The 18,504-nt window shown below is 42.8% G+C and overlaps 1 protein-coding gene across 8 annotated transcripts in view; it reads right to left on the reverse strand.

The window, feature by feature from the left end:
* Positions 1–5,755: 5,755 nt before the first annotated feature.
* ANKRD29 (ankyrin repeat domain 29) overlaps positions 5,756–18,504 on the reverse strand; it is a 31,699-nt gene continuing 18,950 nt past the window's right edge. For all 8 annotated transcript variants that reach the window (XM_063326717.1, XM_063326715.1, XM_063326716.1 and 5 more), the window contains 4 exons: positions 14,251–14,349; positions 13,693–13,788; positions 12,517–12,615; positions 5,756–10,638 (listed from right to left, as the gene is read on the reverse strand). In XM_063326717.1, the coding sequence (XP_063182787.1) occupies positions 10,555–10,638; positions 12,517–12,615; positions 13,693–13,788; positions 14,251–14,349 (378 nt within the window). In that variant the 3' untranslated portion in view covers positions 5,756–10,554. The remainder of the gene's footprint in view (positions 10,639–12,516; positions 12,616–13,692; positions 13,789–14,250; positions 14,350–18,504) is intronic.

The raw sequence follows: 18,504 nt of genomic DNA on the forward strand, positions 1-18,504 counted from the left end.
CTGGCCTGTCCGGTGTTGCAATCAGCAGGTTTGGGACACTGTTTGCACTCTGCCCCTCTGTTTGTTTGGGACCTGTTTTCTTGTTTGGGATCTGCTTGTTTGTTTGGGACCAGTTCGTTTGGGACTGGCTTGGGATGTGTCTGGCAGGAGGCACACCGAAACCCGGGGTGCGAGGCATTCCCACTGAAAGCCAGGGTGCGAGGCATTCCCACGCGGCCGCTCTGTGATTTCACCACCACTTTATTGCCTTCGTGCCCAGGAACATTGCGCCGCCAGAATAAAATATGTAATTTAGCTGATATTGCCATCTGCTGACAAAGATGCAGACTAGTCGAGATGCCATAGCTTTACGGGCTAAAGTGTTGGCCCGGGACCTCTGGAGGGTCAGGCAGTCCAACTTTCCGATCCAGTTAGATAAGGTGGCACAGGGAATTGTCTGGTTGTGTTTTGAATGGATTTCACAGGCTCTTTGGACAAACTGTTCCACTCTTTGACCACATTTACAGTAACATGTTTTTTTTCCTGTATCTAAATTTTCCCATGTTCCAGCTTGAGTCCGCCGCCTCTTGTGCTGTCAGTGTGCCTGCCTGAGAAGAGCGTGGCTCCCCCTTCTCTGCATCCTCCCATTTGTTAGCTGCCAACAGCAGTAAGGTGTCCCCAGAGCCAGCTTTCTGCTAAACAAACACATCTCACACGCTCCAGCAGCCCCAGCTGTCGTGGTGGCAGTAAACTGGACTTGTGCCAGTATGTCAGTGTCTTTTTTTTTTATTATTTTATTTATTCTGGGGAGCCCAAACCTGGACACAGTACTCCAGATGCGGTCTTACAAGTCTCAAAGACAGAGGAATAACCTTAACGCTTGACCTACTGTCTACTCCCTTGCTGATACAGCCCGCTGACTCATACTCAGCATCTCGCCCAGCCCAAACACCCTGTTCTTGTCTGCAAAATTGCTTCCATCCAGTCACTTCCCACCTTGTACTTTTCCATGGAGCTATCCCATCCCAGGCATTTGGCAAGTGCTAAATAAAGCTAGAGTAGCTGAAGTTATATTGGGTTTTAATTTTTGAGGTCATAAATAAATAAAGTTATTCAGCACTATACAGTGTGATGCTAAAAGCAGGGGACCAAATTGCCACATTTTCTAGGCATTCTACATAAGCAGAGGATGCGGTGGGCATAGCTTGCATAGCTACAAGTTAAAAAAATGCAAGAACCTTGTTTCAGGGCTTGTGGAAAAGGTGAAGGATAGCGAAACTGACTAAACAGAAATGGCTTTTGCTTTCTGAATGAATTACATGGAGAAGTGATTTAGGAATCACAGGTGAGAGAGAACCAATTTATCATGTTGCAAAACAAGCAAAAGGGAATCTATTGCAGCGACAACTTCCACCATAAACTAATTAAGTCCATAACATCACACTTGTCTACCACGTACAGTATAAACAGAGAGATGAGGTAGTGTTTTAATATTTATCTAAATCTCTGATGGATGTCTGTATTGAGATGGCTGTCTAAATTCATGCTGTTACTCCAGCATGCTGCTGGAATTGCACGCTGCAGTCCCTCAGAGAGTGCTGCCTTTTTTGCACTCACAAGCTGAAGTGATATAGGGGTGCAGACTGACCAACAAACACTAATCAGACTAAGCCTATCTTTGGTGATAGAATCTTTTGAAATCTTGCATAAATGGCAGATGCGGAAACCCAAACGTGTATCTGTTTTTATGTCACCTCTGTACACTGGCAGCCAGCAGACCAGAGCAGGATATTATTCCTTCAGTCCTTCTGCAGCCTTCATTCTTCATCGTGGCTGCGTGACATATTTGAGGGGTGAGGATGCTGAGCTATCCCTAGCAGCTCCCGGGCATTTAAGGGTAGTTGCATGAGTGTTATCAATTATAAAGTTGGCACCGTTGACTGTGTCATCTTAAAGTTACCTCTTTCCTTCCGGGCAGGGAAAAAAGTAGCCCTGAATAGTTAACCCAGATCAATGCTGCCAGCAGCTCATTGCTTTGTCTGTGGTACACATGGCCCAAAAGAGACCATCCCCACTCCCAGCTGCTCTCGTTGAAGGATATTTATCAAGTTATGTCTTACAAGGTTCCCTTTTAAACCCAGGATTATGCATACCTGTTAGGGACTGCCTGCTTGGAAGGCTAATGCGGAATACTTATTCTGGTTCTCGGCAGCATATACAAAACTAAATTTTGCTGCCTGGAAGAGGAGGCTAGTGTTAATTCACAGTGTAAGGTGTCACTTGATGCCTACATCATATCAAAGAAGTCCTTTAATCGTTCATTAGGATCAAATAAGCTCTTTCCCTCACTGGATACCCTGAATGGTGTAAAGGTGCCTGCCGGGAAGCTCGTGTAAAATATCTGCCTGCTTTGTTCTGTTCTGCGTCTTTGACGGAAAGCCCTGAGCGTTGCTTTCAGAGGTGTGGGCCTCACTCTGTTTCCATTGCTTTGCTCAATGCAGAAATGAAACCTGTGTTGCAGCTTTCACTAGAAACTCAAGCGCCTAGTGCCTTGCAATTTCTAGATGGCAATCTGTCTGAAGAATTACTTGCCGTACAAATGGAAACACAGTACGTGATGGCTTTGCAGCAAAATCAATTAAAATGTCCATCGCTGTTTATTCTCTATAATTTATTATGAGCCTTTCTTATTTCTATTGCGATAGCACCCAGAGGCACTTGCAAGAAGTGGGAGCTACGTTAAGCAACACCCTGCACAAGCACATGGGAAAGCGGGATATTTTGCTTGGACATCTTGCAATCTGTGTGAAGACAAGCTGCAACAGCTGGGTGTGGAGTTTCTCCCAGTTTCTCACGCCTCCCTTTTTTTGGTAGAGCCAGCTCAAACCACTATAGCTTGTTCCAAGCCTGTTTTTCCAGCTAAACCAGAATAATACATGTACTAAACAAAGCTGGTGTTTCCTATTTGGTGTTGTAAGCAAATCATGTTCTTTTCATCAGCTGTCATTTGTCAGCCTTCCTTACCCGTGGCAGCCTGCTCTCCTTTTAATTATACCTGCCTCAATTCACCTGTTACTTTGGTCAGATGCTCTTGGCTTCAGACTTCCCATGTGGGATCAAATCAGACTGAGGGAGCTGACAGCAATCTGCCTGATGCTGCCAGTGTTCGCTTAAATATACGTGTAGTATGTCAGGTGATGCTTAATCAAGTCTTTTTATCTTTTCATCTTTGTATCTGCCCTACTGTATTTTGATGGCTGCTCTACCAACCTGTGCCAATGTGTCCCTCTCTAACCTTAGAAAGTCCTATAGTTACCCTTTAAGATCCCATCCTTTCTGCATTTATCATTGAAGCCATTGAAACTTGTTCATTTTTATTACAATTAGGCGAAGTTATTTATTGCCTAGTAGCAAAAAGCTTGGCACTTGAATTCAAACCATTCAAAGTTTGTTCAATTTTTGCGACAAACTTCCTGTATGATCTGGGCAGGTCCCAACCTCTCCAGTGCAATTTCCTCTTCTGTAAAGTGGTGCCAATGGTATGGTAACATGTGGTCTAAGAACTCCAAAAGCAGGTGTCAGCCAGTGAGCTACAGGAAAATACTGTAGAAATGCAGCCTATTATTGCAGCGGAGTCTGGAGACATGCTGCGCTTGTTGCTGTGAGCAAATAGGTGCGGTGTGTACTTAATGCCAGATACTGTGCATAAGCACTTATTTGATAACAAATTCAAGATTTGACCTATTAATGGCTGCGTATGGCTCCTGGTTTGCATTAACATTGGTTTACTGAGTCCCTGTGAGCACCATGCTGCCACTTGCTGTGTTACTCAGGATTTGCTGTTGAAGTGGAGAATATGGGCAGAATTGTCAGAGGGGAGTCCCTGAGGGCAATACCCAAATCAGGCTCGGCAGGAGGAGCGGGAGACAGGTTTATGAGCCACAATTCATGTGAGGAACAGGCTGTTTATGGCTGGACCAGAAGACATTTTGTCAAATTTGATAACAGTTTGTCCCAGTGGGTAGGGTCCTATGCAGTAGCGTGGCCAAGGGAGCGCCTGCAGAGACCGTTCTTGGAGTCTTCAGAAAGTGGAATAGTTCTTCTGCCTCTTCATGCAACGTAATCGGGACAAGCAGACCACAAGGTTCTGGTATCCCTTTTCCAAGGTGATTATAGGAACCTATACCCATATGCTGAATACAAAGTCTGTATGCATACATGTATGTGTGTATACTATGCAAGAACACATCTGTGCAGTATATATAAAATTGCAGTCTGCTTCAGGTCTGTGTTGTAGGTTAGTGTCATGCTCCATCTGTGCATCCCAGCCAGCAAAACGTTAGCCACAGCAAAAATCCCTTGTTCCTTCCTGACTTAGCTGTGTTTCCCACCGGTACATCCCAGATTACCCTGCTGATCCCTGCTCCCTGGCAGGATGCAGCACTACACAGCCCTTGTGCCAGCTCTGAACGAACTGACTCGACGTTAAAACCAGAACATTAAAGCATTAGTCCTGTTAAAATTCCTTGTCAACATTGTGAGAGCGAAATGGGTTATTTAGAGACATCTTAGGTATGTGTCTCATATTTCATTTTGCCATGTGGCTACAGCTACAGTTGCTAGGCATATGGTCTAGTTATTGATCTCATGAGAGTTAGCATCTCTTTAAATCAGTGAGGAGATAAACCAAAAATTGTATTGATTCATATATTTTAAGATCAAGGAGACTATTATGATCACATAATGTTCGTTCCTGCATATCACATAATTTCATCCAGTAATTCCTGAATCAAAACCAAAATGTTTCAGGTGAAACATACCTTTCAGAATGAAAAGTAACTGTTTTGTTCTGTTTTTTTTTAATTTTACTCAAATGATGAAGGAATCATCTCAGCAATTTTTTTTTCAATAGATAATTATCCTCACTTTTGAAAATCCACAGCTTAAAGTTCGAATTTTTCTAGTTTCAGCCTCTTGACACTGTTTTGTTATGCTTTCATGTGCAAAATTAAGGAGCCTTCCATTACCAGAAATCATCCTTTGTACTGATTTAGGCCATGAATAAGTCACAGCACTTTCTCTTGATATTCTCTGAATAGATGGAGGTGCTTTACTGAGTTGTGGCTGTAGGAATTTTTTATGATGATTTAAAATGTAGCTCACTACAATAGGAAAATGTAGGAATGAGGCAAAAAAGCCTGGGATGTCAAACACAAGGTCAAAACCATGGTTTTCAGTGTAGACTCTTTTCCTCTCTTATAATGTTCATAATCCACTGCATACCATAACAAGCATATCAGGAGGGTGTAGACTTCTTTTTAAGGTAGGTCAGATCAGTGTAAGGACCAGTTTTACATTTAGGAATAGTAAAAGAACAACCAAGACATGTTTGACTAACTGAATAAAAGCATAGTCTTATTCCTTTGGTTCCTAAATTGCTTTTTATAATCTTCCCTTCAGATCTGATCTAATGGATGTTAATGTCAAGAGGAGTCTGTCAGTGATGTCTGGATCTTTGAAACAAACCTTGTTATGTCAAGCTAAATTAAGTTTTCCTGTTTCTCAAGCCAGGGCATTGGCTTTATTTGTTTTGTGAATGCTATCTCATCTGAAAAGACCTGGAAAATAATAAAAGTCTAATCAATCAAGTGGAATAGAACAAAGTGGTCTTTACATAAATAGGAAATTAATTCTGATATTCTACAAAGAGAAAGAGTAGAATACAGAAGCAAGGAAAGAAATACTGAAGCACACAGACAAGATAATCCCAGTAGTATATTAATTTTTATTGAAATGATGGTATGGAAAAATGTGTTCTGGCAAAGCAACATTCCTGTTGCAGACTACTAGTCTTACACGGAGTTATATAAATTTATATAGGTTTTATCAAATGCCTAAAAGGGCGGGTCAAACCAAACTGTGGAATTCAGAAAAGTATGAAACTATTGTGACATTCCCAAGGACCAAATGCAGAGCTGCTGTGAGAAGGCACAGCTCCATTTAGTCCCGTGTGTGCAGTACAATATTCTGTTGCTGGAAAAAAGAGCCTCGTGTATAAACTTTGTTTGGACTCATAGCAAACGTTAACATTTTAACGCTGCTGACTCAAGGGTTCCAGACAAAGGCAGTATTTTGTGTCTGTTCAGTGTTCATATTAAGCGAAGCACAAATGGGCTGGGCTTTGTGCTACCTCATTTTCTGTACAATTCTGAAATTTCTGAGACAACACGAGATTTGGTTTACTTATGGATTTCCCAATGGTCACCATGACTGGCTGAATAAAGAGTGTGAATTATTCTTGCAATTAGGCTCTGACTCTGAGGCAAATAACCATCATTGTAAAAGTGCATTAAATATGACCTGCAGGTGTTTGATCTGGTGCTCTTATCCTCTCAGCTCTTCTAAACTAAACAAAGGTGAGTGGATCAATCGTGAGATGGTTTTGCTCCAAGGGAAGAACAGCATGTGCAAGTCAGGAGGTACAACATTGCCTCTTGTATCATTACTGAACAGATGTCCCTGCACACTGCACGGCAGTGATCATCTTAAATGAATTGCTCCATGTAATTGGGACATCTGAGGCTACAACCGCTATCATGTCACTGATGGGATGCCGCTTCTCTCTCTGCCCTGCAGGCCTTTCCTTAAGCCATGCCCATCTTACACTGGCTTGATACTAGTGAAATAAAAGAAAGATGTCGTATACTTTTTCTTGACTCATTAGTGTAGCCTGTTCTCGGTTGCACATCCTTTGTACTCACTTGCAGCTGATGGGAAGTCACCAGGCTGCAGCACCTCCATAAATCCCAGGTGGAGACAACAGCAAGCTGGGCCCCTGGATATGAATGTGCAGAGGCAAAGCTAAAAGCAGTGTACTACTGCAGCTATTTTTTTGGGGGGTGTAAGATGGATATATATATATGGCATTCTTGGGGGACAAGAATCCCCAAAACTCAACCCAAAAAGCAATTTGGCCTGTTATCCTGTCCCAGTTCTATTTCATGTCATTGTATGGTACCTACCTTCATCGGGCCGTCTATGAAATGGATTTGGTGCCCCTTAATTTCTAGTCTAAATTTACCCATGTCTGTTGACATGAACTGATGAACAGCTGCTACATGAAATCATCTATTGTCCTGCCTCCCCCAGCAATGCATTTTGGAACTTACAAAGGTAATAGCATCCACAGAGCACTTTGAAAGCCTTGCACAAAAGGCACAACAACTATGCAAAGAACTACTGTCAATATTAGTGAATCACTTCAGCCAGGAAGGGAAAGCAGGTTTCCCTTTTAGAACAACAAACAAACCACAGCAGTATTTACTGAGCACTTTAAAGATAACAGTAGCTACATAAATACTAAGAATTATTAAGGTTTCTTTGTGAAAAGGTTAATTGCATGGTGAGAAACAGTATTGCAACTTCAGAGCCCATCTACAGGCAGAATAAGCACCTTTTGTTTACAGGGAACGAAAAACTAAAACCAGCGCTCTCTCCAAAGGCTCCAAGATGAAACATGCTCCTAACAGGAAGGCTTCCATGCCTAAATGTCCTGTGTTGGCTGAAGTGTCTTTGCTGAAGCTAGGTTCAACCCTGCCTGAACAGGGCAGAGAAAGACGTCGCTGCCCGTTCTCCACCATGGAGCTGCACACACAGAGCCTGTGTGCTCTATCAGCCAGCCCTAATGAGAGCGAGGAGGGAGCCACAAGCCTCTTCCTTCAACCTGTCCTAGCCCCACATTTCAGATTTTGTTTAGAAATAAGAAAAGCCAGTTATAGCCCAATATCGCTCAGAAAAAGAGGACCTGGTAACTGCATCCTCTCAGAAGGTGGTCAGCAGATGTTGTGTACGGGATGCAGCATCCCAGGTGTTCTTTGCTTGTTGCATGAGAGCCCGGGCTGTGGTGGCCAGGAACGGAGGCAGCTGGACACACGACTTGGAAACTCTAAATGGTGGTGGGCAGACATGCGTCTTCCCATGGGCAGGCATAGTTCAAGAAGAAGCTCTTTGCTGAGTAGCTGCCCACTTTGGGGTGAGACCACTCTCACAAGAAAATACACCTGGCAGAAAGGAGAGGCCACCTGCAGATACTGGACACCTGCATGTTGCCTCAGCTTGCTTACTTCAGCTGTCACGGGACCACTGTCGACTTGCTCTGTCCTTTCTCCTATGCTCTGCTATCAGGAAAAAAATAGGAGACCCTCACCACTGCTGGTGAGGGTCCACATTTTTTAGGAAGACTGCTTGATCACTACAGCCTGTCTGATTTCAAGAGTATTTATTGCTCACCCAGCATGACTACTGAAGACCTTCTAATGATTATCCCCTTCCTTTACAACTGTGAAAGGGCTTTTCATCTTAAGAGTGTGGCTGTTCCCAGCTGTTGACCTGAAGAAACTTTAGGGAGAAAGATCAATATTGAGGCCAGGCTGCCAAGAGTCCCTTTAGCATTCTCCAATACAATATGTTAATCTTCAACCCACTGGGGGCTCCAAATAAACCTATCCTCTCCAGTGCTGCTTGTTAAAGAAGTTAGAGTCCAGTCCCATGCAATGCTATGCAACTTAAGTTCCCAGTAAGGCTCTTGAGATTTCTGCATGCTCAGTATTTTTTAGTCTTTTGCAGAACTTAACCCTGGATACAATCATCCTCAAAGCATCTTGCATAATTCTTTGGTTCTGTACCAGTTTGTCTGCAAGTTTCTATTAGGCACAACATTATTTTCATTTAAAAATACAGCAGCATGAATTACCTAAACAAATATTTTCCTGGTGTCTTCTTATATTGTTGGCAAGCTTAAAGCTTTCCTTTCTAATGCTGAATAGAAAATGAATAACAATTCCAGCTCGCAAGCAAAGGTATGCCCACTTCTGTTCTCTTCACCAGAACCCTGACATCTTACCTAACTTACTCATAAAAAGAATAACCTAACAATTTGGTAATATATATGTCTAATTTGCACTACGTAAACTACATTCATTTGTGCTAGCTCGCTAAAAGATATTTTTTTAACTCACTGAAGCAAAAGTGCAACAATTCAGTTGAATCCTGGGCAGACATTTTTTAAGCAGGGAACATTTTGTTTCCTTACAATCTTCTCTGTCCTCAACTTTTTATGCAATTTTACAGTAATTCATCAAAGTTTGAAGGCAAGTGAAGTGCCTGGATTTATGTACTGAATTAACGCTATACCTCAACTTGCTATAAAATAATTTCTAAAGTTTTTGTGGCTAGCAGGACTTAATATATAGTGTTTATACAGCAAAAATGACTGGGTTTTAATGGGGTGTCTTCCAGCAACATGGCTAAAGCATAGCTCTTCACAAATCATCTACAATCTGCACTGCCCTCCCCACATAGGCACTAGTAGCGTGTCTAAGCATCTCAACCACAACAAAGGTCAAAACTGCTGCTGAGCATTCCTTTTCCATGCCTGCATTAATTAGTGGACCTGTTTGAGTGTGCCTATGTGTAACCCTCTTGCCAGCTGTTGAAACACCTGGACATGTGCCCTTCTCCCTTAACTCCCATCACAGACCTGGGGAACGGGTGCATTGCATAGTAGCTGTGGGTACGAAACCATAGTGTCACATATATGCGTGTGCAGGACATACATGTATCACTTGTATAGCATCTGTGCCGTTGCGCCCGGCAGCTAAATTTCTCATGAACTTGTGCCAGTGAATGACATGCCCTGCTTGGTTTGCTCAGTAACCGGTCCTCCCCTACCCACAAAAATGCACGTACGTAGGCTGTAGGGTTGGGAATGGATCCCCATAGCACTGCATACACATCACAAAATGCTCTGCTGTGTTTCTGCTGCTGGATGGATTGTCAGATGAAGATGCTACAACTGAGGAGGACATATCCTTGCTTATTGTTTGGTCGGTAGCTTTTGGCATAATTTGTAATGCTCTGGATCATTTTTATGGAGCTTCATGTAGCAGAAAAAATGTTACCAAAGCCCTGGGCTGGCAGGAGATGTTGGGATGTTGCAGGTGGGATCTCACCTCTAGCCCCATGCGGCACTTGAAGGTAGAGAGGAATGGTCTGAGCTAGCTCTGCCAGCAAAGGGAGAGCAGCAGCACCATGGAGCTGCTCCAGGACTGACTGCATCCAAACAGCTAGAAGATCCGAGCGTCCTTTTGGCACGAGGGCTGGCTGCTCCGAGGCACCCGTTACAGCTCTGCGGCCATGCCAGTATGGGAACGCGTGTCTGAAACGGCGGGAGCACTTGCTTGTGTGGGGATGCGTACGCTGCAGGCACAGAGGAGCAAACACTGGTGCTGGACCGGTGGGATCCTGGAGTGCAGGCAGGGCTGCAGTGCAAACGCAGCTCCCAGGCCAAATCCTGCTCTCGTCACAGTCCTTCTGCGCTCAGCAATGGCAGGCAGAGGCCCCAGCCCATGGCGATCCCGTGTCAAGGGCCTCATGCGTTCAGGGAGCGTGTACCGGAGAGGCTATTCAGTTCTGCAGACTGTTCCAACAAGCCCTTCTCGGGCAACCTAGGGTTACTGTCATGCTACTGTGGTCAGGGCGCATCTCTGTCAAACCCGCATTTACTGCAGGGCTGCATTAGCTTTTCCTTTGCTTTTCCTTCGTGCGGAGGAGTCGGAGAATGCGTTCATTTTTTGTTAGTTCTGACGGCAGTTCGTTTGCCTGGAACAAAAAACCTTCAGGTTAGCAAAAATGAATGAGTGTTTCCAAACTATGGCTTAAAAGCGTTATGCTCTACAGAAGATGGTACTAGGCATTATAATGACATGCTTATTAGAGTGTTGTCTCCACCACTGTTGGAAATATCTGAAGAAGTCACCTTTCCACACAGTGTGCAAATCTCACTTAAGTCTTCAAAATAATCCTAGCATGGAATTTGAGCGGCCAGCTCATTTTGTGCTGATTTCCAAGCTGAATGGTATCCCTTGGGATCCCCTCCCTATGCTACTGCCACACCATTAAAAGAGAACATAGCTGCTGATTTTTTGGGGGATATGAGGCAGGTCTTTAAGTACCAAAATCCATAAAAGTCCAAGGAAAGACTTTAATTGCTATGAAATAGTCAGTGCTTTTCTGTAGGATTGATAATAGAACATCAGAGTTTGGTGTTCTGTATTTACTGTATACAATTGCAGGGCCTGTTGTGATAGGAGAAGGGGTAGTGTCTTTAAACTAAAAGAGGGAAGATTTAGACTAGATATAAGGAAGGAATTTTTTACACTGAGGGTGGTGAAACAGTGGAACAGGTTGCCCTGAGAGGTGGTAGATGCCTCATCCCTGGAAACATTCAAGGTCAGGCTGGATGGGTCTCTGAGCAACCTGATCTAGTTGAAGATGTCCCTGCTCATTGCAGGTGGTGTTTGGACTAGATGACCTGTAAAGGTCCCTTCCAACCCAAACTATTCTATGAGTCTCTGATTCTATGAATTTTGGTAACATAAAGTATTTATAATGAAGCTACTTGTGAAAATCTGTACTTCTGTCCTGTATAATGTGCTCTCTTGTGCCAAATTGCACGTTGTTTAAGAAAAAGAAAAATAATCGGTAGGAGAGGTTACAGCCACAGACTTTTTTATACTGCACACCCTTCTGCTGCAAATGACCATGAGTAGCAGAAAAATCTTGCACATTATTTGGATGATAGCATCAAAACAAAATGCTTATTAACACAAACTACAGTATGTGAGGCATTAACTCTGCTGCCATCAAGTGGAATGATACAGAAATAACAGGCACAGATTTTATAGTACATGACAAACATTTTGAAGGTACATGGTAGATTACTTGTATTACAAACTTTCATTCGCCCAACCATAAACCAGAGGCAAATACCAGACCACCCATTCAGAGCTTAACAAACCCAGCGAGATATCAACTACAAGCAGCAAATAGTTCATAAACAGCTCTGCAGAAGACATTTTCATGGAAATTATCAAACATGTAATGTTAAAACACTTTACAGAATGAAAACAAGACAAGTTTTCTGCAGAAAAGTTGCTGCCGTGAAATTAATATGAAACTATTTCAATAAACTAACAGATTTATAGTAAGATAAGGAAAAGAGGCGTGGGATATTTTTTGCATTAGCAATGTGCTGAATCCTAACGAAGTTTTCTTACCCAAAGCACACAGATATATATTTCTCTTGCTACTGAAATATCTTTCTTGCATATTTCTCACAAGACATGAATATAACTTACAACTTATCAAAAGCAGTAACAGACTAATGTTTCCCTAAAATGCAACCTAGCTAGCCCATGACTAGCTATAGTTAATTTAACCTGTGCTGCGTGGTTTGGTTATTCTCAGATTGATGTAACTTCACAACTACCAGCACCACCAGTGGTACTGCCTAGCACCCTGATTGATGCTTATATACAGAAACAAATGGACTGAACGGTGGTGCTTCAGGAGAGGATCGAGAGGCAACCACGGACCAACAGAGAAACGTGGACTGTCACCACCCACGGGGGCATGCACGGCTCCACTGCTTGGTGCTCCCCACCTGCTCTTCACCAAGGACAGCATGGCAGGACGTACCTTGTTCCTCAAGCATGGGTCCGCTCCAGCTTCGAGGAGCAGCGCCACTGTCCTCGCGTTGCCACTCAGGACAGCCGCGTGGAGAGCAGAGGTCCCATTCTAGAAAATACCAATGGAAATGTTTGTACTGTGCGTGGGAAGAAATCAAAAGGCAGTGAAACACAAATGTTTGCAAAGAACAAGCCTATGAACAAGAAAGAAATAACATGGAAGAGGTTGGGTCATCAAAGGTATGGGTCTGATTTAGACAGAGCACTGGCAGGCTAGTGGGCTATGAAGGAGGTGATTTTAAATGCTTTAATAAAAATGGGAGTCAAGTTCACTTTACCACAGCAGTATTTCCTTTTAAAAAGTGTTCTTGTCATTAGATTAGAGGTGAAAGGAACATAGCACTCGCTTCTGCCTGGCAAAAATCAGCCATTAGCAAGTGAAACAGAAGCACAAGAAGTAACGGAAACCATCTGTGCATTTTATCTTCTTTCTCTCGTGATTAATGGTCTCAATGTCAAACAGCTGAATGATGATTTTTTTTATGGCTGGCTTTTCGTTTGTGGCTGGAAACTGACAGTTCAAATAAGCGTGGAAGCTATTTCATACTTGTAATTAACAACACAGTTAATGTGACCTGGATTTTCAAGTACATCAATATTGCCAATTAGTTGCGTGCACAGAGGCTATCAAAGTATGTGATTTAGAGGCACAAAATTAGATAAGCTATTAAAAAGCAGTTTCCAAATATCTGTTATTTTTCAAGGCGTTTTTTGAATTCAGAGGAAAACAAAATGAAGTAGAGAATCTGGTCACAACAGGTCTCTTAGGATAATATTTTGCCGACTAAATGCAATAGAAGGCAGGGGATAATGCTACAAACTGCACCGTCGAGAGCAATCCATTTATAGTAGAAATAAAATCAGATGACAAAAAGCGGGAGAATTCTATCTATGACACAATGTGCTTCCTCATTCCAAAAATCAAAGTCACAATTTAATTTGAAAAGATTCATTTGTGTTTAGCGTTAGAGGCTAAATAAGATAAGATAATTTCATTTTTCTCTTGACTTTTTTGGGTTTAAGCTCCATATCGTCTTCCACTGGCAAGCCATAAACATCAGGTCTTTCATCAGACCCTTTGCCTTCTTGAGTTTCTGCCTAAAAATCTATGTGTTTCACTACTAACCTTCAGCAGGCCAAGCGTGGGAGAGAATTTCAGCAACTCTTCAATCACATTGTTGTACCCTTTAATGGCAGCCTTCAGTAAAGCAGTCGTACCATCCTGTAAAGAGAGAGGAAGGTCAGTTCAGTTGTCACCAATGATGCTTTACCTGCATTCCCCTCGTCTGGAGGGAAACGCCATCTCTCCTCGACACCTCTGAGAGGAGGGTCTCTTCCGCTCATCATCTTTGAGGAGGCACCCCCACATGTGCTGCTGGTTTTAGGACAGCTGGAGGATTGTCTTCTGGCAGGTGAAAACTTCAGTGTAAAATGAATTCATGACACCATATATCGTCTGTGTCTCTCATTTGTATGGACATTTCCATTCCCTTATTCTAGAAGGTCCCTCCAGGAAGCTGTCCCAGACACAACGGGAAAAAGGGAGCCCACAGTGGGACTTTACAACCTGGCAAACAAGACAGCTTCTGGGGACGCCGGGCCTCCATTCAGACAGCCTTGCAGCCTCAAAAAAAGCTCAGAGGCGTTAAGCCGCAGACAGAGTGCAGGAAGAAGTGCTACTCACGTCCCGTGCGGCGTCTCGCTCAGCTCCCCGGAGCAGCATTACTCGCACCACTTCGCTATGACCCATCTGCGATGCAATCCACAAGGGAGCCGTCCCATCCTGCAAACAAAATCAGACTGCTAAAGGTTTCACTTCGAGATTCTGTGCTCCCTGGTATTTTACTGCCCAAGGCTGCCTACTGGACTGGATGTACTTAAACTTCTCAATTAAATCCTGCATCACAGATAGACATATGCAGAGTCGCTCCCGAAGGCACATGGGAGCTTGGTTAGAACCATTCCGGTTATGGAGTAGAGCCACCCTTAGCTGCTTTCTCTTGCATAGATGGCCTGAAACGTGCTTTGCTGTGCTAACAGTTAAAGCCCTCTTTGGCTTACCAGTCGTGCCTAAAATACATCGGGAAGTTTGAAGTGTAAAGGCCAAAGGTATCATGTGTGCTTTGAACTCTAGGTGACGTGACAGAAGATACAGGTAAATCTCAGCACGCGTGGACAGATTCCACACCTGGGTCTCTGCACATACAGAGTGGATGTTGTTTAGAGAAGCTGAGGAGCAATGCAAGATGATCCCCAACTTCCAATGTTAAGTTACGTTATCCACCCTCAGGGAATCTGGTAAAAACATCTTGCCTTACAGTGATGGTAAGTATTCCACAAATTTTATCATCAAGAACTCAGCTAGAAAACAAGGCAATTATCAAGGAATTCAGCATGAAACAATCTGATTTGGTAAAAATTCTCCTATCCAATCATTATTTGAGCAGAAAACCTCAGAAAATAAAATGCACTATAATTCAGTATAATCTAAACTATAATTTCCATCCCAAAGGCAAAGGTGAATTGAAGCACTAGAAGTATTTCTCGCCGCAATGAGAATTTAGTTTTGTGTCTTTTCCTCCTTTTGCTTCTAAATGGCCTGATTCTCCAGACTACAGGAGGACTCCAGCGGTTATGTGGTGCCAAACTGATTCTCGTGGGCCTTTCACAAAAGGCTTTGCCTGTATGGACTTTAACGTAAAAGTGAGCCCTTACATAGCAGGGTGTCTGCTTCGCCTTCAGTGCTTGCCAGTTCCCCTCGCCACCCTCAGCAGCCTGAAGACTTGGCAGGAAAAAAGAAGACAAAATATACTGGGGCTTCCAAAAGAGCCTTAATGAGAAGTTTCAGAAGAAAACAACTTTTTACTTTAAATAAGATGTTTCCACCTTGATCAAAGAAGCAATCTCTCTGCTCCGTGCCAACTGAAGATTCATATGACTTGCTCATGCAATCCAAACACCTATTGTTGAACCAGTTCTCTGCTTTCTATGGGCTAGTGACTTAATCCTTTGGAAGAAACAGAAAAGTTATTTCTTCCTTTGATATAATATTCTGGGCTTCCCTTTTTTCTGATTCTGAGAAAGAGCACATACACATCGTGAAATCTTCAGTCTTCTCAAATGGTGAGGAACAAGAGCTTTACTCACTCTTGTACCATTTCTCTATAAATTAACTCATTGACATTAGTGACTGACCTCATTCAGTGACTGAACTCATATATCCTGTTAATACAATGAGTGTTCTTTGTGATTCAAAAATAACAAAGGCTGTCTCGTATACAGCCTATGTAATCTTAGCGTGATGGCAAAAACTGTTCCTCTCCAATTTCTAGTGTTTTCCCTACCAGTAAACTGACACTTCTTTTTTTTTTTTTTTTCTAATCTCCCCCCACCAGAGGGCTCTAGAAAATAGCAATAGGGGCACTGAAAAAGTCTATAAAACTTGGAAAATACCTGAGAGCAACCTACACAATTTAATCTGCATGAAGTACCAATGCTATACAAATCCACGCTTCTATTTACACAAGAAATGCAAGCACTATCACCACACAGGGAATACAGCAGCTTTCTTTTTTTCACAGTGAAGTTTGTAAGAACAACTCTTATTTTCAGGTATAAATGCAAAGGAGCAGAAAGAAATAGAAGTGTTGGGTAACACCGCTGTTACCGTTAACTGTCCTTAATAGTATTGCTGTTAGACTCAGTATCTCAGTTACAGGCTAGAGGCAAAAATACATGGTGAGAAAGTGCGATTGCCCTGGAGGACTTAGCCTGAAGAGAAGAAAGGTGATGAAGTTGATGGTGGGCTCACATTAACTATTATCAACTTCTCTCTCTTAAGCAAACAGCATCTAACATGCAGGTTTATGCAAACCCATATAATATTTATATGGAGTAGATGAGATTTCTGTCCATTTTCTTGTTGGTGTATGGTGCAAAAGAGATATTACATCATACTAACGGGCCACATAAGAATTCCCATGTTAACAGATATTAAGGCTTGGAGGTGTGGCAGGATGAGTGAGAAAAGGAATGGATGCAGTTCAAAAGCTACTTTCCCTTCCTTGTCTCAGCAGACTGGAGACCATTAGATTCCTAGAACAATATTAAATACACCATGTTTTTAAGCTGTGCTTATTTCCGTATTTGATTACAAATATATACGGTATATTTGATTACAAGTACATACAGGCTACCTCTCGTTTTAGCCAGCAGTTGCAATCATATTCTGACTGAAATTTCTGGTGCTCTTTCTCTTACCCATTAACTAATGACTTTGCTTTGCAGCTTTGAATTTCAGTGTTTGCTGGTGGCTTGGAGTTTTAGAAAGGGACAGATTAGGGTGGGAGGTGAAATACCCCTCAAATTCCCAGTAAGGACTTCCAGGGAGAGAGAGCGCCTGCTCTCAGGCTACTCGGTGTCATCTTCGCTGTTCTGCCCATCAGTCCACTCACACCACTACACCAGCTGAATTCTTGCTAATAACAAATTGCTTGCTTGTCTGAAGTCTACACTCTATATAGCTTTACTGGCGTACATGTACGTGTAATTGCATATCATGTGTTAAGAAAAAAACATTAATTTTCAACGTATTTTGAATCTGCTTAGCCAGTCAGACTAAAGCCTGCTGGGACACAGGCTGCCAAAACAGACTGTAAAATTCATTGGCAAATAATCTTCTCTTTTTGTTCTTGAGTTGGAGAAGAAAAGAAACACCTCCCACACCAGGCTTCAGACACTGCCCCCAGCTCTGTCTAGACAAAAAGATGACAAAAGAATTCCTGCCCAGCTCAGAAATATCAGAAAGAAAAGAAGGCGGCTAAAATCCAAGAGAAATGTCATTGCCAGGGAAGAAACTCGCCAGGAATCTTCACTATTCGGTCTTGCGAGAGCTGAGCTGGAAGGCCTGCCCATGGACAGGCAGCACCATCCGAGATTCTCTACGGTGTTAGGAGCATCCCCGTGGGACTGGGAGATGGGGCATGAGACCAAAGGGGAACTGGTATCCACTACAGCAGCAGGAAGAGACATATGAGGCACACGCTCAGCCTCATGAATTAAGCACCCAAATTCACAAGGTAGAGAGGAAAACCTAGACACCATGAGAAAGAAGCATGAACTCACACCCGGCACTCTGCAGCTCTGTATTCAATATTACATTGCTTAGAAAAGTTTCCTATGGCAGTGAGCAACATGTACTTTGTGACTGACAGCTGGAGTCATCTGACATCGCAACTGCCCCATCTAGAGCTACATTCCTCATGACCAACATGCCACCTTCGAACAAAGTACAAATTTGTTTGTTAGTAAGAAAGAGACTGAAGTCCATCCAACCATTACTTTACTAATTAAACAGTAAAAATGTTCCATTTGTTAAGGAAATGTTTCAGATTACAGTGGGCCCAAATACAAATGCCACGGATTTATCCAGGCATAATCTTTGCAGGGATCGGAGGTACCCTGAAGCAAAGCCTGTCCTGCCGGAGATGAGACAGAGCCAGGAGGAACATTCACACAGAGTCAAGTCTTTGCCTCAACTAAGATTTAAAAATGCCTCACGAAACATTGTGTTGTAGAAATTGGATTAGAGAGCTAAAAAAATATTGTCAGAAAGAATTAGCTGGGGCATTATAATTACGGTTAGCAGAATGCAGCTTTTATGGCAAGATGGTGGAGCTAAATCTAAGGCTCCTCAACTTTATTTTGGCCCACTCAAAAGGCATTAATGCATACCTTGGTCTATCCTTCTACACTGATCTTTTAGTCTGCCTTAACTAACAGCTTTTAACAACATTTCTTAATCTTGACCTTGAGACACAGCATGGATGTAGCCTTGGAGCAACTAAAGAATCAGTCCATGCAGTAGCTGCCAGCACAGCTCTGGTGCTGGGGAGGTGGAGGAAGAGGCAGCAGGGAAATTACTTTAGTTTCAGCACAT

This window comes from Chroicocephalus ridibundus, chromosome 2 (genome assembly GCF_963924245.1).
Source record: "Chroicocephalus ridibundus chromosome 2, bChrRid1.1, whole genome shotgun sequence".
Lineage (NCBI taxonomy): Eukaryota > Metazoa > Chordata > Aves > Charadriiformes > Laridae > Chroicocephalus > Chroicocephalus ridibundus.